This window comes from Natator depressus, chromosome 18, assembly GCF_965152275.1.
Source record: "Natator depressus isolate rNatDep1 chromosome 18, rNatDep2.hap1, whole genome shotgun sequence".
In the NCBI taxonomy this organism is placed as follows: domain Eukaryota; kingdom Metazoa; phylum Chordata; order Testudines; family Cheloniidae; genus Natator; species Natator depressus.
Genome location: NC_134251.1, coordinates 2,428,739 through 2,450,591, shown reverse-complemented (window position 1 = coordinate 2,450,591; position 21,853 = coordinate 2,428,739). Strand labels below are relative to the sequence as shown.

Here is a 21,853-nt window from a genome sequence, read left to right as displayed (position 1 = left end):
CTCCCCATTCACATCCTCTTAGAGACCCTGCTCGGCACACTGAGACCCCAGAGCCCTGGTGCTGACGGGACGAACTCTGCTCACTGCGACCCCTGAGGCACAGTGCTGACGGACGAGCTCGGCACACTGAGACCCCGGATCCGCAGCGCTGACAGGTCAAGCTCTGCACACTCAGACCCCCAAGGCCCGGCGCTGATGGGACGAGCTCTGTGCACTGAGATCCCAGCGCTGACCGGACAAGCTCTGTGTCACATGTATCCGTGATCCGTTGGTACCAGTGAGGCTCTATACACCCCAGCCCTTCGGCGCCTCCTTCTGGGTGAGATGAGGGACACTTGCACCCTCCCCACAGGCATTCAATGAGAACATGAGGTTGGCTGGGCAGTCGGTTCTATTCGTCCAGAGGCTTTACCCCATCCTGGTGCTTTCATTTCTGATGGGGCCTTGACCCCTTAGAAAAGTCCTGCAGAGCAATAGGCCTGAACCTAGCAGGAGCTATAGAAATGACTCTGCGATTCTGTATGTTTGTCAGCAAGTGGGACTTTTCCACTCACAAACCCTGGGGTCTCTTTCCTTCCGGTGCACTTGGAATTTCTCCCTGCTTGCCTAGGGAGCCCTCCCCAGTCAGGGGAAAATCAGCACCCAGTCAGCTCTCGTGGTCACTTCCCAGTCCCCGCTGCTTCCCGCCACAGCTTCAGACATTCTGGGGTTCCCTGGTTTTGCAGCCAGAGCAGGGCCAGGCCCCTTTGACCAGCTGCATACAGCAGCCCCCTCACCAGCACCCCGTCAGGCTGTAGGGGCTGTGGTCAAGCAGCGCCCTCTACTGTACTCCAGGCCTCTGACCATGAGAAAGGTAGAGAAAGGGTCCAGAGTGACCTAGACAAATTGAAGGATTGGGCCAAAAGAAAGCTGATGAGGTTCAACAAGGACAAGTGCAGAGTCCTGCACTTAGGACGGAAGAATCCCATGCACCGCTACAGGCTGGGGACCAACTGGCTAAGCGGCAGTTTGGCAGAAAAGGACCTGGGGATTACAGTGGATGAGAAGCTGGATATGAGTCAATAGTGTGCTCTTGTTGCCAAGAAGGCTAATGGCATATTGGGCTGTATTAGTAGGAGCATTGCCAGCAGGTCGAGGGAAGTGATTATTCCCCTCTATTTGGCACTGGTGAGGCCACATCTGGAGTACTGTGTTCAGTTTTGGGCCCCCCACTACAGAAAGAATGTGGACAAATTGGAGAGAGTCCAGTGGAGGGCAACAAAAATGATCAGGGGGCTGGGGCACATGACTTACAAGGAGAGGCTGAGGGAACTGGGCTTGTTTAGTCTGCAGAAGAGAAGAGTGCGGTGGGATGGGCGGGCGGATTTAACAGCAGCCGTCAACTACCTAAAGGGGGGTTCCAAAGAGGATGGAGCTCGGCTGTTCTCAGTGGTGGCAGATGACAGAACAAGAAGCAGTGGTCTCAAGTTGCAGTGGGGGAAGTCTAGGTTGGATATTAGGAAAAACTATTTCACTAGGAGGGTGGTGAAGCACTGGGATGCGTTACCTAGGGAGGTGGTGGAATCTCCATCCTTAAGAGAAAAGGAGTACTTGTGGCACCTTAGAGACTAACCAATTTATTTGAGCATAAGCTTTCGTGAGCTACAGCTCACTTCATCGGATGCATACTGTGGAAAGTGTAGAAGATCTTTTAGACACACAAAGCACGAAAAAATACCTCCCTCCACCCCACTCTCCTGCTGGCAATAGCTTATCTAAAGTGATCACTCTCCTTACAATGTGTATGATAATCAAGTTGGGCCATTTCCAGCACAAATCCAGGTTTTCTCACCTCGGATATGTCCCTGGGGCTATTTGCCCCAGTTCCTACTGGGATAGAGAATCTGTCCAGATGTACCTTGAGGGAGGCGGTGAGCTTTCACAACCACGGCCCGATACCCCTACCCAGTGTGAATGGCCTTCCTGCACTTCAAAAGATTTTAGAACATTACGCCATTTCCCAAGAGAAATTTTGTGGAGCAGGTGGTGGGGGGTGCAGATGGGGAGTGAGGGGGAGGCAGCAGGAGGGGGGTGCAATATCCCCCCTCTCCTCAGGAGGGGGTGGGGAGCTGGCACTGGGTGCTGGCAGGAAATGCTGGGAGCTCCAGAAACACCCCAGCCCAACCTGGGGAGTGGTCACTGCGCAGCCAGGGCTGAAGGGTTGCCTGGGGGGCAGGGGTAGGGCATTTGTCCTGTGCTCGAGGGGAGATGCACCCCTCTGCTCCCCCCATCCCCCTGCCTTATCCCTGAGCCTGGTCCTTTCACAGGCTTCCTGTCACTGAGCACCTCCCCATGGTGCTGCGGGTCTGAGCCGTCTGGCACCACGGAGTGGGCCTGAGGAATGTCCTGGGCTGGGTCTTCTGTGGCTGTTGGGCTTCTTGGGGGCTCAGAGATTTGCAGCTGCAGAAAATTATCCTGGATTTACCCCTCAAAGCGACAGTCTTTGCCTTTGGCCTTGTCCATACACAGCCTGGCAGCAGGTTGGTCAGACGGGGGCAGATCCCTGTGTGGACACAGCCAGAGTGGTTGGAAGCTGGGTCTGTGTCTTTAGTTCCCCTGCAAAGTGTGGGCCTTGTTTACTTGGGAAAGTTGCACTGGTTTTAACCTAAATCAGTTCTTGATTTAAATTGATGTGGTTGAACAGCAGCAGCCCCGGTGTGGACACATATTCTGGTGTAGTTTAGCCTGCTCTACACACAGTTCTGCTGTCAGTTTGCGGTGTGAGTTTTTACTGATATAACTAAGGCTCCGAGTCTTTCACAGAGGTCATGAAGTCAGGGATTCCATGACTTTCCGGGACCTCTGTGACTTCTGCAGTGGCTGGTGCAGCTGGCCCCAGGGCTGCCCGAGGAGCTGGGGTGGCCCTCGGGCCAGCCGCACTGGCTGCTGCTCTGGTGGCCCCAGGCAGCTGGTCCCATGCGCTGTCCAGGAGCAACAGTGGTGCCCCAGGCTGCCCCGCCCCAGCAGCAGCGGCAGGGCTCCGGAGCGCCCCCCCGCACAGAGCAGTAGCGTCCGCAGGAGCGCCCCCAGCACCTAAGATTTAGTCAGGGGTATTTTTCGTAAAAGTCATGGACAGGTCAAGTGCCATGACTTTTTAGTTATTGCCCATAACCAGTCCATGACTTTTACTAAAAATACCCGTGACTAAATCATAGCCTTAGTTATACCGCTTCCAGCCCCCATCCTTGTGGGGATGCGCTTATACTGTATAAAGGTGCCTTAGACCAGTCTAGCTTATTCCCCTCCCCCATAGGACTAGCTATACTGGGACAAGCACCTTTGTACCTGAACCCAAGGTGGCAGCAGTGATGCTCTAGGCAGAGGGGTTTGCCTCTGGTGGCACGTTCACACCCACAACTGGCCAATTCAGGGCTGGTTCAGGAAGCTCCTGCCTTCCTCGCTGATTCTGAGCTCTTCCATAGCAGTGTCTGTGGATGACGCTTTCTCCCATCTCCAGTTGGCTGAGACACTGTCTCATGCTAGCAGGTGAGGACTTGGCTCTTGTTATTCATACCTTCACCACCTTCCAGCTGGATCTATGCAGTGATAGACCTAGGCACCAAGCCTTCAGTACTTGAGAAACTCCAGCTAGTACAGCCTGTCTACTCAGCAACCTTGAGCACATCAGCCAATCAGTCCATCTCCTACTCTCTACGCTGCCTTCCCACAGAGCAGAGTCAAGTCCAAGGTCTCAGTCTGTATCTTCAAGGTGCTCAGCAAGCACAGCTCACATTGCAGGATGAAGACCGTGGGCGATAACTGCTCCACAGGTCCTATGGAACGCTCTACAATCATAGAATCATAGAATATCAGGGTTGGAAGGAACCTCAGGAGGTCATCTAGTCCAACCCCCTGCTCAAAGCAGAACCAATCTCCAACTAAATCATCCTGGCCAGGGCTTTGTCAAGCCTGACCTTAAAAACTTCAAAGGAAGGAGATTCCACCACCTCCCTAGGTAACGCATTCCAGTGCTTCACCACCCTCCTAGTGAAAACGTTTTTCCTAATATCCAACCTAAACCTCCCCCAACTTCAACTTGAGACCACTGCTCTCTGTTCTGTCATCTGCTACCACTGAGAACAGCCTAGATCCATCCTCTTTGGAACCCCCTTTCAGGTAGTTGAAAGCAGCTATCAAATCCCCCCTCATTCTTCTCTTCTGCAGACTAAATAATCCCAGTTCCCTCAGCCTCTCCTCATAAATCATGTGCTCCAGCCCCCTAATCATTTTTGTTGCCCTCCGCTGGATGCTTTCCAATTTTTCCACATCCTTCTTGCAGTGTGGGGCCCGAAACTGGACACAGTACTGCAGATGTGGCCTCACCAATGCCGAATAGAGGGGAATGATCACGTCCCTCGATCTGTTGGCAATGCTCCTTCTTATACAGTCCAAAATGCTATTAGCCTTCTTGGCAACAAGGGCACACTGTTGACTCATATCCAGCTTCTCGTCCACTGTAACCCCTACGTCCTTTTCTGCAGAACTGCTGCCGAGCCATTTGGTCCCTAGTCTGTAGCGGTGCATGGGATTCTTCCGTCCTAAGTGCAGGACTCTGCACTTGTCCTTGTTGAACCTCATCAGATTTCTTTTGGCCCAATCCTCTTATTTGTCTAGGGCCCTCTGTATCCTATCCCTCTGTATACTATCCCTATCCTATCTCCAGCGTATCTACCACTCCTCCCAGTTTAGTGTCATCTGCAAACTTGCTGAGAGTGCAATCCACACCATCCTCCAGATCATTAATGAAGATATTGAACAAAACTGGCCCCAGGACACTCTGCTTGATACCAGCTGCCAACTAGACATGGAGCCATTGATCACTGCCCATTGAGCCTGATGATCTAGCCAGCTTTCTATCCACCTTATAGTCCATTCATCCAGCCCATACTTTTTTAACTTGCTGGCAAGAATTCTGTGGGAGACCGTATCAAAAGTTTTGCTAAAGTCAAGGAATAACATGTGTCACGGAGTCCCCGGGCGATGCTCTGGAACTGCTCCCCATGAAGCCAGTCAGGACTCTGGGGAAGTCTCCTTTCTGTGAGCAGCCTGTCTGCAGGACACACAGCTCACACAGCTTCCACCTTCCTGGGTCAGACCTCGGAGCATTCAGCATCCTCTGCCCCTCCGTGCGCTTCCCCCAGCGAGTCCGCTCAGGCGGGGCTCCTGGGGAAGCCAGAGGGTCCTGCACCCCAACTCCCCAGTCAGACGTGACTCTCAGCCAGCCAGTAAAACAGAGGTTTATTAGACGACAGGAACATGGTCTAAACCAGAGCTTGCAGGTGCAGAGAACAGGACCCCTCAGCTGGGTCCATTTTGGAGGGCAGTGAGCCAGACAACCACGTCTGCCCTTCACTCCATGTCCTAGCCAGCCCCAAACTGAAACTCCCTCCAGCCCCCCCTCCTCTGGGCTTTGTTCCTTTCCCAGGCCAGGAGGTCACCTGACTCCTTTGTTCTCCAACCCTTTAGCTCTCACCTTGCAGGGGGGAAGGGTCCAGGCCATCAGTTGCCAGGAAACAGGGTGTCGGCCATTCTCTGTGTCCAGACCCCTGCACACACCTGCCCTCTAGGGCTCTGCAGTGATCATACACCCTTACCCCACCACCTAGATACTTAAGAACTGCATAAGGGAAATTGAGGCACCCCCACAATATTCGGAGGAACCATTACGAACAGTCCCACTTCGTCACATCTCTCCCCCCTTCGAGATCGAACTGAGCGGGGTCACTTTAGGCGGTGACCTGGGGAAGTTCGAAGCCACCAACGTTCCCATGGATGCCCCAGCGTCTCTGCCATTCCTTGGTAGGAGTTACACCAGGCCCTTCCAGTTTCACGCCCTCCCTTAGGTCGGGGGTGGTCGATAGCACTCGCAGGCCGCATGTGGGAAGGTTTCTGCGGCCCGCCCTTTGGCCACCCCAAAACCCCAGGGGGTCAAACTTGGATTGGGTCTTCCCCCCAACAAGCTGGCCAAACACAGCCACTTGGTTATAGGACTGTTTAAGTTTCTTAACAGCTTTCACTCCATCTGAGACCTTCTCAAAGCTATCCACACTGGGTCTTTCAACAGGACAGTCAGTGGATCCATTCACAACAGAAAATTTCTGGCTGTTAGGAACTGAAACTTTCTTGATTAAATCACTTTCACACCCTTCAGTTGCAGTAAACTGCTTGCAAAGACTCCATGAGGATTCCTTTCCCTAGGGCTTTTCTATGCAACAATTCACCCCTCCCAGAAATTCTGCTCTTACCCTCTTTACCTAGGGCTTGCTCTAGAGGAACACATTCCTGAGCAACAACAGACTCTTTCTGGGTCTCCCTTACATCCAGAATTACCTATGGCCCGTCCGGTGGATTCCTACACAATCCCCTTTCAGGCAAACTGACAGACTTCCTAGATAAATGGTCAGAAGCCTTCTCCTTCCCTTTGCCACACACAAGTTCAGGAATCTTTTCCTTCTTGCTACAGGTTTCCACACCCTCCATAGGTAACACAATCACATCACCTTCACGCTCTCCTTGTGCCCTGGCTAGGATCTCACCCTGATTAGACAGAGTTGCGACACCCTTTCCCACAACACACTAGCAACAGACAAAATACAAGCACCAGAATTGTCTGGTCTCTGGGATTCTACATAGACCCTAACTGGATGCGACCTAGTTACAGGGCCATTTTCCTGAGCAGACCCAAACTTAGGACCCTTCCCTTCCTGGGCTTTAGCTGAATCCAGAACCAACTCTGAGACAACTGCACGACCCTCAACCAGCACAGGCTGAAAGGCCCCTTCTGTCTGCTCCACAGACAAAGAAGAGCCGGACACACTTTCTCCCTTCCCAGACACACAGCTTGGGACCTCTCTCCCCTTGTCCCAGCACACAAGGCTGGTCACAGACACCTGCTTGGAGATCAGGGTAGCTCCCTCCATAGGCAAGTCAATACCCCTGGCAGACACAGGCACATTTCCTTCCCTGTCCAAATTCTCCACCCAGCTAACAGGTAAGGTCCAGGGACACTCATCTTCCACTCTCCTCTCCTTCTCGCCCTGCTGACTAGACACAGCCATCAGCTCACAAGGCTGCCTAGGCTCATCCAAACTTTCCTTACCGAGCACCTTGCCACTCCCCACAGATCCCCTGCCCTGCCTGTGTCTCCCCCCACTCAGCTGGGGTCTCAGCTCCCACTGTGCTCAGCGCTGCCCTTGCTGTGCCAGTGGGGGTAGGCAGCGAGCTCCCTGCTTTCCTCACAGCATCAGAGCCAACGTGAGCCCCCTCTCCGGTGTGCAAGGGGGGCGGGGAGCATCTCTCTGTCCCACCCAGCCCCAGGGGTCTGGTTACAGGCAGGCAGGTAGCCTGAGCCTAGCCGCTCCTCCCTGCTGCCAGCCAGGTCATCTGCATTTTCACTGACCATTTCCCTCTCCGCCGATTGGTTCCCTGGATTCAAATTCAAACCCTTGGCAGTTACAGGAGCAGGGCCTGGATCCTGCCCCAAAGAGACACAGTCACCCCACAACAGGGTCTCGCAGCTGGTATCCTGGAGAACCCCAACAACCAGCCAGCCCCACCCCTCCTGGGTCTGCCCAGGGATATGGGCCATAGGCAGGGCGAGGGGCTTCATCCCTGGGACCCTCACCCAGCTCACACAGCCCCTCAGCATCTGAGGCTGCACCACCAGGAGCCTGACAACAGTTCTCTCTGTCCCAGGATCTCGCCCCCCCAGGAATGTCTCCCCATTGACCATCACCTTCCGCTCCCACTGGGGGTCCGAGGGGCCGGGCCCCAGGAAACTCCACACAGACATATAGGCTGGGGTCAGGAGTGGGAGCCTGTCCACCTCCCCACCCATCTGGCTGATGGAGTCTATGGCCTTGGGACCCAGCAAGGGAGCTAGACACCGGGGCTTTTCCGCAGGGTCCCCCTGGTTCAAATCTCCAGCCTGCTCAAAGGCAGTGAGGTGGCATCCACATCCCCCCCTCCTTAACCAGGGGCAGCAATTGAGTCTCGAGGTTTCCTGGCCAGTTCTGCAGCTGCTGCTTCTGCAGCTCTTTCTCGGACTCTCGCTGTCTCTCACAGTCCTCTTGCTCTCTCGGACTCAGCTCCAATCCCGTCCGTCTCCGATCCCCCGATGGGGAACCTGATCATGAAGACCCTCGTCTGGTCGGGGACAGGAGTCTTGGCGATGCCTGGCTACTACTCCAGCTGCTCCCAGATCCTGCTATAGCCCCATTTGGGGTCAGGAATCTGTCCCTTAGAGCGGTCACCCTCCTCCAGCTGCACGATGAACTGTGCTTTGGTGAACTTTCCAATGCTCAACCCTCTCTTTCTGCACAGGGTTACAATGTCCTTCTTAAGGAGATGGTGACAGGCCATCACTCTGCTCTTCCCAAGTTGTTGTGGACTCACAGGCCTGTGTGCTCTCAGCTCCCCACGGTTTCCAGGGAGAACCCCTAGTGTGCCAGCCCTTCTCGAGGTCACCACCTCTTTGCCAGGGTCGAGCTGCAGACTTCTCCGCCCCTGGGACCACTCGCTGCAATCCCCAGGGGGACCCTGTTACTGCAGAAGTCCTTCTCTCTGGTCACACACTTCCAGGAGTTAACCGCCCCCTGAAACCGTCTCTCTCTGAATCTTCAGCACGCCTGGTCCCCGTCAATCCCCCTTCCTTTTACTGCTCCCCCGTCACTTACTGCAGGAAGCGCCGTCCATGGGGTGCAGTACATCCCACCGCTGCCACCAGTTGTCACGGAGTCCCCGGGCGATGCTCTGGAACTGCTCCCCATGAAGCCAGTCAGGACTCTGGGGAAGTCTCCTTTCTGTGAGCAGCCTGTCTGCAGGACACACAGCTCACACAGCTTCCACCTTCCTGGGTCAGACCTCGGAGCATTCAGCATCCTCTGCCCCTCCGTGCGCTTCCCCCAGCGAGTCCGCTCAGGCGGGGCTCCTGGGGAAGCCAGAGGGTCCTGCACCCCAACTCCCCAGTCAGACGTGACTCTCAGCCAGCCAGTAAAACAGAGGTTTATTAGACGACAGGAACATGGTCTAAACCAGAGCTTGCAGGTGCAGAGAACAGGACCCCTCAGCTGGGTCCATTTTGGAGGGCAGTGAGCCAGACAACCACGTCTGCCCTTCACTCCATGTCCTAGCCAGCCCCAAACTGAAACTCCCTCCAGCCCCCCCTCCTCTGGGCTTTGTTCCTTTCCCAGGCCAGGAGGTCACCTGACTCCTTTGTTCTCCAACCCTTTAGCTCTCACCTTGCAGGGGGGAAGGGTCCAGGCCATCAGTTGCCAGGAAACAGGGTGTCGGCCATTCTCTGTGTCCAGACCCCTGCACACACCTGCCCTCTAGGGCTCTGCAGTGATCATACACCCTTACCCCACCACCTAGATACTTAAGAACTGCATAAGGGAAATTGAGGCACCCCCACAATATTCGGAGGAACCATTACGAACAGTCCCACTTCGTCACAACATGTCCACTGCTTTCCCCTCATCCACAGAGCCAGTTGTCTCATCATAGAAGGCAATTAGGTTAGTCAGGCATGACTTGCCCTTGGTGAATCCATGCTGGCTGTTCCTGATCACTTTCCTCTCCTCAAAGTGCTTCAAAATTGATTCTTTGAGGACCTGCTCCAATAGGGTGAGTTGGTCTGCCCTCAACAGGGCTTCCTCAGGGCCAGCGCCAGACTGGGGAACTATCTCCCATGGGGACCTAGGACCATCCCAAACCTCCCAGTCCAGGTGCCAGGTGCTGCTCCATCCTGCCTTCACTGATACAAACACTGAGCAGCCTGGATGTGTAAACAAAACCCGACCAAAACAAACCTCTCCACTGCACAAACAATTCTCTCCTGGGGAGAGGAGATAGACAACGAACCTCACATGTCAAATGTTAGTCACTTGGCTCAATGCATAACTGGATGGGGCTCAGATACTACGGTGATGAGGGAGAGAAAAAAACCTATTGAGTCCAGGGGTCAGCAACCTTTCAGAAGTTGTGTGCCAAGTCTTCATTTATTCTCGCTAATTTAAGGTTTCACATGCCAGTAATACATTTTAACATTTTTAGAAGGTCTCTCTCTATAATATATAATTAAACTATTGTTGTATGTAAAGTAAATAAGGTTTTTAAAATGTTTAAGAAGCTTCATTTAAAATTAAATTAAAATGCAGATCTTATCAGTTTAGTGTGATCCTTGCCCTTGCTTTTCCTTGTTGAGGTTTCCAATGTCTGGCACATATTTGGATACTTTAAGCTGCACACAGGCTTGTGAGTGATCAGTTGTTAACCGGCTCCGAGAGGGACAGAGGACAGATTTCATGTGCGAAAATACCTGTTCACACAGGTATGTAGATCCAAATGCTGAAAGCATTTCAAACGCAATTTTCTTCAAACAATTAAATTTCACTGGCAGGGACGTCCAGCAGGTCAGAATAGAGGCCCCCTGATCTCTCTCAGTAGCTTTAAGTGCACTCCGCAGATCTCCAAACTTTGATGCCCACAATTCTGAGCTTTTTAACTGAATGAGCTGCATTTTGAAATCTTCAACACCCATCCACTGAAATAGAGACAAATCCAAGTTCCTTTCATTGAACTTTTCAGGTTTAATTAGAAAAGAAAGCATTGGGCCAAATCGCCGGAAATCTTGAAATCTGTCAGAAAATTCTGATTCCAGTTCTTGCATGTACATTCCAATCTCATTGACACTGACAGTGCAACGTGTCGATAGCTCTTTTACGTACTGGAAGTAGCGGAAAGTCGAAGTTTGAATATCCCGAGAAAAAACTGCCAGTTTTACAACAAATGCCTTCCAGGTTTCATAAAGATACGGAACCGTTTGCCCTGCACCCTGGAGACGGAGGTTGAGTTTGTTTAGGTAAGCGGTGATGTCCGTTAGAAACATGAGCTTACACAGCCACTTGTCATCATCCAGTTTGGGGTAGTTTTGTCCTTTTTCCAACAAAAAGGCCTTGATTGCATCAAAACAGTTTACAAAGCGCTCCAAAACCTTGCCACGACTTAGCTACCAAATGTTGCTGTGAAGTGGAATGTCATTATAAGCACTGTCCATCTCTCCTAGCAGTGCTTGAAACTGTCTGTGAGTCAAAGCAGGTCGAGCAACAAGGATATTCACAATTTGCCCCACTGTAGTCATCACATTATTAAGCTCTGAATTAGAAATTGTAGCACACAGGTTTTCTTGATGGACGATACAGTGAAATTTGCCTGTCAGGCAGCCAATTTGATCTTCAAGTAACTTGACAAATCCCTTCTGTTTTCTGACCGTGGCAGGAGCACCATCTGTTGTCACACAAAATATTTTTCTGATGTCAACTCCTTGTTCTTCAAAATGGTTTACAAAAGTTTCCGCTATATTTTCTCCCTTTGTTGTGCCATGCAGTGGTTTTAGACAACAAAGTTCCTCTTGGATTTCATCGGAAGCACAATATCTTGCAACAACTGCCAAACTTGGAACGTTGTTTATAACCACGCTCTCCTCAACTGCAACGCTAAACACTGCTGTGTCTTTTAATGCAGTCGTCTGCTTTTCGTTAATGTTTTCTGCCATTTCGCTTACGCGTCTCTCAACTGTTCTGGCAGAGACAGGCAGTTCTTTTATTCTAGATATGCATCTTTATTTGGCAAATCATTGAACAAAACCTCCAAACTGCTGAGAAAAACTTCTTTTATATATTCCCCATCTGTAAACGGCTTTCCATTTTTTGCAGTGCACTGTGCAATCTTGAAGTGAGCTGTAGCTCACGAAAGCTTATGCTCAAATAAATTGGTTAGTCTCTAAGGTGCCACAAGTACTCCTTTTCTTTTTGCGGATACAGACTGACACGGCTGCTACTCTGAAACCTGTGCAATCTTGTAACTTCCTTCTGTGGCTTGATTTTTACTTACACTTAAGCATTTAAAAACACTGCTTTGCTTCTCATATCCTGCTACTGCCTTTTTGATCGATTCAGTCTTGTCTGCTTTGTCAAGAAAGGTTTTTTCGTGCTTCGTTTGAAAATGTCGTCAAACACTTGATGTGCAACAAACAACACTTTCACAACAGAAAGCACAAACAGAATGGTCCTTCTTCTAAATAAATCCAGATGTGTCTGTCCAAGAAGGCTGAAATGAATGGACATCTAACTTTGCTTTCTTAGGAGCTGACGTTTTGTCAAATGTACCCCGCAACTTACAATGGGGAAAAAAATCCCCATGCACTTCTTCCACGTGGCGTGATAGTGATGTAAGCGGCAAATCAGGACTTAAAAATATCCCAGTACAATGGCGCTGGAACAATTTTTAAGGGGGGGTGCTGAGCTGCGCCTCCTCTTGCCCCTGTCTGCACCCCTCACTCCCCCAGGCTGGGGCTAGTGGGCCACAGCTGGGGGCAGCTGCTGAGCCCCAGGCCGGCGGCTGGAACCCCAGGATGGCAGCAGAGCCCCCGGGACCCCCCGGTGGCCGGGACCCGGGCAGTGTGAGTGCCACTCAGAATCATCTCCTGTGCTGCCTTTGGCATGCGTACCATAGGTTGCTGACCCCTGCTGTAGGGAATAGAGTGGCGTAGAACAGGACAGAAATAAAAGTTCACTGCCTCCCCATTAGGGAGGGCTGTACTGCTGCAGCCATTCTGGGGTGAGTTACAGTGGTACAAGTTTTGTGCCTTAGACCTCTTCCAGAATGACTGAACGGAAAAAGCCCACCCTGAAAGTGACATAGGACTGCCCACACCAGGGTTTGCACCGTTTTATCTAAAGTGATTTCACACCTTAGGTGAGACTGGGCCAACTTTCCCATGCAGAAAAGCCCAGAGAGGGCAAATTAAACTGATATACGCCAGGCTTACAGCGATACGCTGTTCTCCCACAAAGTTACACTGGTTTCATTAACCCAATTCCAACACCCTAAGGCCAGGTCTGCACTGAGTCAGCGATCAGATCCCAGCCCAGCCTGATGGCCAGGGCGATGTCCATTGTGTGGACCTGCCTTAGCGAAAGTGGCAGACGTGCTGTGAGTAAGACTAGCCCTGAGTGGCTGAGCCGCAAGAGGATGGTCAGACTCAGGAACGTTTCACACTAAGAGCTGTTTTTGGCCTTATTGAAAAATCAAACACATCTGGAGAAATTGACCACTATCGACGCTTCTCATTTTCCTGAACATTTCCCACCATATTTTTTTTTATCAGAAACCCTTTTGCCATTTGTCACTGGCCAAAACCCTGGCTTCCTGGGGGGGAAATGCAAGTGAAAAACTTCAACAACAATTCTGTTAGAAACATTGGTGAGAACTGGTTCTGGAAATGGGCCCAATGGGAACCATTTTGAAACCGGGAGAGTTCCCCCAAGCTTGTTTCTCCTGGTTTTGGAGCAGCTGTAATGATGGTGGCTGGGCAGGGAGAGGGGGAATGTGAATGAAGGAGATGTGTGAAGAGAGAGGGGGGATATGACCAGCAGGGGAAGGGACTCAGTCACCCTGTATTTCCTCATGCAGGAGAAATCACCAGGGTGAGTTTTTCTCCCTTGCTGAGCCACCCTGTAACCCTCAGGGTGTGACTTCTGAATGGTTCCCCTCTGCGGAGAGGGACCCCTGGCTGTGCTGGCCTTCCCTCCCTCTCCCCGCTTCCCCCCCCCAGAATTAATCCTGGTCCTGCAGCTGCCGGTCATTTGGAAATGTAACCTCTGCTGCACCCCAGGGGAACCCAGCTCCAGGAGAGAGCCAGCTCCTGACATTCCTCAGATCATTGTGTCCTACAGCTGCTTGTGTGCAAAATCACGCGTGGGACTGAAACACACTGCCTTTCCATTGTGTTGCGCGCCCGCTGCTGTGTTATTGTAGGGTTGCTCATGAGCAGTGTGATGTGCATATGGTTTTGTTATTGTAGGGTTGTGCTTGAATGCTAGGCTTCTGTAGAAGTGAAAATCATTATTATATAATAAAATGTAAGGACCCCCCCATCCTCCCTTCGCTCTGTGACGTGCTACAGCACTAAACTGGTGCTGGGAGAAGCCAGGCCTCTGTCCCTTTGGGATTAAGTTCTGGTGCGTCTCATTCCTCACAAGGTTTTGACTTGGCAGTCACTTGAACTCCTGATATACATAAGTAATTGGCAGCTCATTAACAGCTTGTTAGGGAGCCTGAAAGTAGTGTAACAAAAATAAACCCAGTTGTGCAACACAGAGACTGCATGTACGAGAGCGCTTCCTAGTTCCTCCGTGGGGGACCCCCCCATAACAGATTGGGGGATGGGCATTCCCAAGTCTGCCCATCCTTGGCCCACCTCACACTGTGCCCTGGCACAGAATAGGTGCTGCCATCGCTCCTTTTCTTTCCTCTCTTCTGCCGTCTCCTTCCCTTTCACTCAGGAGCCCCAGTTCTGCAAAGTGCTGAGTAGCTTCAAATCTCACATGACCGAGGGAAGCTCAGCACTGTAATATTATTTAAAGTCACCAGGTGGCACTGTTACACAGCCCTACAAGTTCTGTCTAAATCGCTGAATGGGCAAGTAGATCTTGGAGACATGCTTATTGTTAGTTGTGGTGCAATTCTCTTTAACAGCTGAGTGTATGAGACAGTAATGTTCACTCTGCCTTCCTCTGTCTCTGACTGAATCATTTCTTAATTTCAGAGCTGCTGCCCACAGGTCATGGAAACAAAAATAATGCCTGGTATTAAAGCATTACAAGCACCTTGTAGGTGTCAGAGCAGCGGCCGTGTTGGTCTGTATCAGCACAAAGAACAGGAGGACTTGTGGCACCTTAGAGACGAACCCATTTATTTGAGCATGAGCTTCCGTGGGCTACAGCTCACTTGTGGCACCTTGTAGGACTGGGTTCTAGAACAGCAAAGGGTGGCGAGCAAAGAGGAGAGGCAGATCTAGAAGGATAAGGGCTACACAGAACAGAATGTAACATATCTTTATCAGCTCACTCCATTTAAAGGCCGCCTGTGAAGCAGTTGGTCACAAAGAGAAGTTGCACAGAGCTCCACACTGACTGTGGTACAGGGTACAAGGTGTCATCTGCAAGGAGGAAGTGCTCAGGGAGGTATTTGGGAGTAAAAATTTCTTCCCTAGGGGAAGTCTTACACTAATTGTACACAAATGATCCAAACCGCCCTGGCTCACAACTGCAGCACTGCAGGGCCTGGGGTGTTTACTGCAGAACTGCTCTGTAATGGAAAGTAGTGGGATGGGATGAAACTGAGGGAAGGGAAATGTTCATCTCAGGAAAGCTCCCATGAGGCTGAGATTTCTGAGGGGGTGTGTGTCCACACTAGAAAGTTGTACAGCTTTAACGATATCAGTATAGTTCAAGCAACACAAGCCCACAGTGTGGATGTAATTATACTGGCATACCGCTGCTTATACCATGAGGGCGTCTTGCCAGGGGTTGCACCAGTACAGCTGGATTGGTACAAATCACACACGCACCCCCGAACTGAAAAGCTACACCTGTGTACAGAGTAGGCCAGGCTGTGTCCCAGTGGTGGCGTGGGGGGACCCAGTACGGTGACAAAACAAGGGACACAGAGCCCTGCACCACCTGAGGGCTTGGCAAGGGACTAGCTGACCCCTTGGATCTCCTGCAACTCCAGGGCTTGAAAACAACCGGCCAGCACCAGGAGTGTGGCTGGGGGAGGGCAGGCCCCAGGCTGGGCCAGGGGCTGCTTGGGGCTCGCAGGAGGCCTGTCGCTGGCACTGCTGGCCCCGGGGCGGCAGCAGCTGGCCGGCTCCGCAGTCTCGCTCATTTCACCGCCTGCTCCGCCGCAGCTCCGAGCCACGCTCTGCTCCGGGGGAGGCGGCCGACCTGGAGCCGGGGGGTCAGGGGCAGCTCTTTGTCCCGCACGCCGGCCGGAGCAGCGCGGGGAGCGCCCGGCGGGCTCCCTGGGGCCACCCGCAGCCAATCAGGCGGCCGGCCGGGCGGAGGGGCGCTTTTGTTGTTGGCCGGGGCTGGAGCCGGGCGCTGCCGGGAGCTCGCTCCGGCGCGGGGAGCGGCCGGCAGCTGCTGCGGCGCCCGCGGGACCCGGCAGCGCGCCCAGCCCTGGGGCCGGACCCTGCGGCTTGTGCCTTCCCGGCAGGAGGAGCGGCGGCGCAGCCAGAAGCGAAGTAAGTGCGGCCGGGGATGCTGGGGGCTGTTTGCGGGGCTGGGTGGAAGGGGGCGCGGGGATGTTGGGGAGGCGGAAAGAGCTGGGGGGGGGAAGAGGTTTTTTGGGGGTGGGAGGGTGTATTTGGGTGGGTGAGGGGTTGGGGAAGGATGTGGGGGAGTATTTGGGTGAGGGAAGGAGTTGGGGGGAGTATGGGAGGGGGTATTTGGGCGGGGTTGCGTGGAAGGAGCTTTTCTTTCTGATTTGGGGCCTCAGCAAAGTCAGGGACCTGATTCTGGAACCTGACATTGGGGGACTGGTACTACTGGCCCCCTGAACTCTCTGCACCCCCATGCATGATACAAGAACGAGCTCCCCGCTCCTGCCAGCTGGTCCCCAGCCTCCATGGGGCCTGGGGGAGGAACAGCAACCTCTGGGAATCCGCCCCCTGAGGAGAGAGACATGCGTGCATGGCCCTGTGTGCACTGAGGCCTGGCTGTGGTACCATTCCTCGAGGAGCAGTGCCCAGAGGATGGGCGCGCACACACGCTTACCACCGAGGTCCCTGAGCCCTGCTCCTTGTGCGGCCATCTGCCCCAGGCGGGGGAGGGGCAGACCCCCTGGGGTTGGCACAGCAGTGGTTTATACCCCCCGTGGACGCACTGGCCACAGGGAACGAGCAACATGCCATGGGTGCCATGGGCCAGACACAATGGAGGAGCGTGTGATTTGCAGATACCCCCACCCGTGTTTCTTTGTCTTTGGGGGTTCTGTCAAGTCTGCTCTGCCCCTCCATTGGCTGATCCCCATTAAAGGCCCTAGACTGGGAGGGGTGGAAAGAGGAGAGGGCATTGGGCTCACAGATGAGTTCAGGGAGGGCGTGCTGCCCTGAGGAGATGGGGGCTGCCCAGGCTAGTGTCCCGGGGTGGGCAGAAGTAGCCCAAGGTGGGTGAGTTGGGGAGCAGAGCCGCAAAGGGCTGCGGGGATGATGGACTTTGACACGGTGTGCAGTGGGATCTAGAGAGGCGGTGACATGGTCTGAACAACGGGCAGGGGGCCTGGGGATGAGTTCAGCAGTGTTCTGAATGGGCTGTGGGGGAGGGGTGTGCCAGGGAGGCTGCAGTGGGGGAGGGGATGAGGGGGCTGGTTTGGCGCATATTGATAAACCCTTTATTTTAGCCATTGGATGAACTTTGCTGTGTTGCATAGAAGGGGCAGTGGATCTCTATTTGAAGGGGTGGGGGATGAAATGGAGTCTGATTGTCGCTCAGAGGTCCAGCTTGGCCTGGCCCATGGCAGCTGGGATGCTCTGGGCCTGTGGGGCAGGTTTGCGATCTCTCCGGAGCAGTCATGCAAGTGAGAGGGGCGATCCAGGATCACTGTGCCATGGGGTCTGGGTGCATCTGACACCTGCTGCCATGGTGCAGCTGGAGGTGGGGCTCAGGGTGGCCCATGGCAGCAGGGGGGCAGTGGAGGTGTGCTGAAGTTCGCCTGGCACTGCCCTTGCTCTGTTGCTGAGGTGCAGAGGGGAGCAACGATTTGCCCAGTGTTTTCTTACATCTGTTTTTTCTATCTCTTGGAGCCTTGTTTGGAGCACTACAATGTTCTCATCAGGATTTTCACCCCCAAGCCAGTGCCCTCTGCTCTCAACTTCAAAACCTGTTTGGTTAGAGAGGGGAGCTGGGTTCTATCCCTGGCTCTTGGTTTGTGGCTTTGGGCATGTCCCCTCTTTGTGCCTCAGTTTTCACACCAGTAAAAAGGGGGTGAGCATTCTGACCTGTCCCAGCATGTTGTTTAAGGTATTGTTTATGAATGTCTGCAAAGCGCTTGAAGGTCATTTGGTTACAGGTGTCTCATAGCTATTAATAAATCCTGGGTGGGTTTATGCCCATGATGGCAGGACTGTATGGTCAATATACTAGGGTCTAACATGGAACTGACTGTTACCACTCCATTCAGGCCAGAGGTCACAGTGGAGATGAAGAAGGGCTGACTCCACCCCGGATCCCAGGTGGGCTAGAGAGGACCAGTTATTAAGATGTGAGCACATGGCTGGAGAGCCCTAGGGCCAAGTCCCTGCTCGGCCACAGACGCTCTCTGTGACCGTGGGAAAGTCACTTAGACTCTCTGGGCCTCAGTTCCCTCCCTGTACAATGGGAATAACAGTCCTGCCCTGTCTGCCAGGGGGGTGGGAGGAGAAATATATTTAATCTGGAGTGCAGACCTACAGTGGTGGGGCCAGATAACTACCTACAATAAAAGAAAAGGAGTACTAGTGGCACCTTAGAGACTAACCTACGATAGGTAGATATTTGTGATCAGATGACCAGCAGTGAAAGAGTTAATGTGGCCATGTCATTTGCCACTAAGCCTCAGAGTCTGAGGTGAGCTACAAAGACACAGGCAGGTTTGGGCCTTTTTCCTTCTCTCTGATGCAAGGTCTGGATGGTTCTTTTTATGCCTTTATTAACCCTAGGAGGTAGATCAGGGCTGCCAAGGCTTGGCTGGAGGACACCTTGGAAGGCTCAGGGCAGTAGGGTGGAAGTTAGTTCAGTCCTTAATCAAAGGAGCTGGGATGTTGGCTCTTTAACAAAGACTGCTTTTCTGCCAAGGATTTGTTAGGTATGTGAGTTAAATGCAAACCAACCCCAGGGACTGGATTTGACAGCTCTTCCTGTCTGCGGGAACCAAGTATCACTCTCATGATATGTGTGATTTCATAATGCAACTAGTTCTGTCCTCCATATAGCTCCCAGGGAACAGAGATCATCCGAGCTGGATTTCTGACAAGAAGACAACCAGAAAAATGTCTTTTAAAAAGAGCAAACCTTTCCAGACATTCTTTACTCCCCTGTTCAGATGCAACAAAGGGCACAAACTCTTTATTTTTCTCTTTGCAAGTCACCTTTAGCACCGCATTGAAATGAAAGAGGAAAGCTTGACATCTCTCTCAGAGCTTCTGGGCCTGATCTGTAGCTGGTGTAAATCAGCCTACTCAGTGGAGATATGTTGAAGGGCACAGCTGGGGATCCGTCTGCAGACTCGGGCACTGCACACACCTTGCTGTGTTTTCCATTCACTAAGATCAAAGTGAGCCTTTCACTGTGACTGACTTGGATTAAGGGAAATCAAGACAAGAAAAAGTAAAGTGTCTGGGAGAGAGCACAGTGTGGGTATCTCCTCTGGAATATGCTGCAGTGGCCCTGCCCCACAGAATGGCAGTTCCCCCTACTGCTTTTGGGCTCCTAGATATTTAAAGGTGCAGTGCACAAAACAAAGCTGGAGCAGTCCCAGCCCCCATCCCTGCTGGCCCTGAGGCCAGGATTTGGTGCTGCTCATAGCAGCTCAGCAATTGCTCTGCTTGGTGATTTGTGAGTGTCTTTAGCTGGGGCAGGGTTAACCCGGCCCCCTGAACTCTGTATAAAGCACTGGTGTGGGACTCGGGAGCCCGGAATTCCATTCCCAGCGCAGCCTCTGGCCTTGGACAGTGGCTTCTCAGCTTCCCCAGGAGCGTGGTGTGGGTCGTGTCACTGACCGCTCTGTAAACCCCTTTGAGAGCTGCTGCTGGACAGTGCTGCCTGGGCACTAGAACCCAGGTCCTGGCAGGCCGGTTGGGAGGACCCCAGCTTCAGCTCTTCTGTTGGAAAGTGTATTTGTACACGCAGGGCCCGATCCTGTGCAGTGCTGAGTGCTCAGTTCCCACTGAAAGGACCTGGAGTTGAAAGGACTTGTGCCTCCCAGAAGGCTCTTGGCAGGTCATGTCGGGTCCCGGAGCCTGTGACTGGGCTGAGAGTGCTCGAGAACCGCAACCAAGACTGGATCCAGCCAGGCACTCGGGCACTCAGATGCTGTGGGGATCAGGGCTGCAGAGAGAAGCACCCACTACTTAGCTCTAAGCCTGGGGGTCTCTGGCTTTGCTGGGGCTGGTCCACTGTGTAGGTGAAGCATGGTGTGTAAATGCTCTGGTGCAGGGCCATTGGCCAGTCCACTCCCAGATGCCTCCTGTTCCAGGACTCCCCTGGCTGAAACCACTTGGCCAAAGCCCCATCATTCACCATAAGTTCCCTGCATTCCCCGAGCTGGCCTCCAGGCCTGGGTCAGATGCCAGACAGGCTGGCCAGAGAAGAGCTGTCAGCCTGCTTTGTGTGGGGTGATGGATCGCCCGGGGGCGGGGGAAGGGGTCTGAGCGAGGCGGGCAGGCCCCAGGCAGTGATGGATGGGGGAGCCCTCCGCATCGTGGCCCCAAGCAGAGTGACGCTCCCTGGTCTCTCTGGCCGCCCCTCAGCAAAGCTGCAGAGGCCGCTGCTTGTTTTCCACGCGGCCCAGGGGCCTCCCTCTGCTCTGCTCTCGGAGCAGAACGCAGCCCTGGCTGGAGGGCCCAGGCACCGGGGCTGTGCCGGGCCCTTCGCTGAGGGCCCCGCTCCGCCGCCTCTCTTGCCAGGTGATCCAGCAGGCCCTGCACCGGCAGCCCAGCACGGCGGCACAGTACCTGCAGCAGATGTACGCCGCGCAGCAGCAGCATCTCATGCTGCAGACGGCCGCCCTGCAGCAGCAGCAGCTCAGCAGCGCCCAGCTCCAGAGCCTGGCGGCCGTGCAGCAGGTACGGGGGGCCGGTTGCAAGCGCCGTGGGGTGCGGCTGCGGGGGGCGGGCGCCTCTCCCCGCTCCCTGCCGGAGTCTCCCTTCCGGCGGTTTACATCGCCCCCATCCTGCGGGCTCCAGGCTGACCCTGGGCTCGGGGCCCTGCTAGTCGTACTGCGGTGATGGGCCCGGGACAGGGACTTGGAGCCCTCCTCTACGTGCCGAATCTGTGCCCCACACTCAGCCATCAGCTGTCCCCACGCACCCTCCTTCTCACCTGCCCGTCACCGTGGCATCTGGGTACCACCCATGGATTCCCAAGGGCCATCCCACAGGTGGGGCACCAGGACCCTCTGTCAGGCGAGGAGGAGCCCCTGGGCATCGGGGCTGGGCCACTCAGCCACCTGCAAGCTCTGTGCCCTTCAGGGTGAGTCACTGGGCTGTTGCCCCATGGGCGAGAGGCAGCTGGAGGGGAGGAGTTGGGAACAGGTCCCACTGACCACTCCGGTGCGGCTGATAGGCAGAGGTCTGCGCTACCTACCCCGCGGATCTGGGGACCCAGAGGAGCGTCTTGAATGCTGGCTCTGTTTGTGCCCCAGTGCAGCTGGGTGAACAGGAGCAGCCGAGCCCCTGCAGCCACCTGGGTGTGACGCCAGCCATCGGAATGGGGGACAAGTGTCTGGCTCTGGGCACAAGTCCTGCCCAGCGGGGTGTGAGCCTGTGTCTGGCGGCGCAGCTGATGCCAGGGGGCACCACGCGTACGGGGTCGCGGCCAGAATGAACTCTGCTGAATGACAGGGTTTGTTCTAATTTCATTCAGGAATTAGGTGTGGATGGGTTTTAATGGGGCTGGGGTTTGCAGGGAAACTTTAGAGCAAACATTTCCAGGGAAGAGCTCTGTGAACCCCAGGCCCCGTATTGAAGGGCCGGGAGGGACCAGGGGGCTGTTGGAGCAGGGCCCCCCACCTGGGCTGGGCTCCGGGGTGGGGATGACCTGCCTTTTGCTCTCTCTTCCAGGCGAGTCTGGCTGCTAACAGGCAGGGCGGCTCCTCCAGCAGCAATGCCCCTTCACAGACGCCATCCCAGCAGCCCACGGTAAGTCCAACCGCAGGGCAGTGCCCCTCTGCTCTGTGTGGCTGCCCCCAGCACTGGGCCCAGCGGGCTGAGTAA

The 21,853-nt window shown here is 53.9% G+C and overlaps 1 protein-coding gene across 3 annotated transcripts in view; it reads left to right on the top strand.

Annotated features, from left to right (window-relative positions):
- Positions 1-21,853, top strand: part of PHC2 (polyhomeotic homolog 2) — a 137,707-nt gene that overhangs the window by 70,938 nt on the left and 44,916 nt on the right. For all 3 annotated transcript variants that reach the window (XM_074933998.1, XM_074933997.1, XM_074933999.1), the window contains 2 exons: positions 20,546-20,704; positions 21,701-21,778. In XM_074933998.1, coding sequence (XP_074790099.1) covers positions 20,546-20,704; positions 21,701-21,778 — 237 coding nt within the window. The remainder of the gene's footprint in view (positions 1-20,545; positions 20,705-21,700; positions 21,779-21,853) is intronic.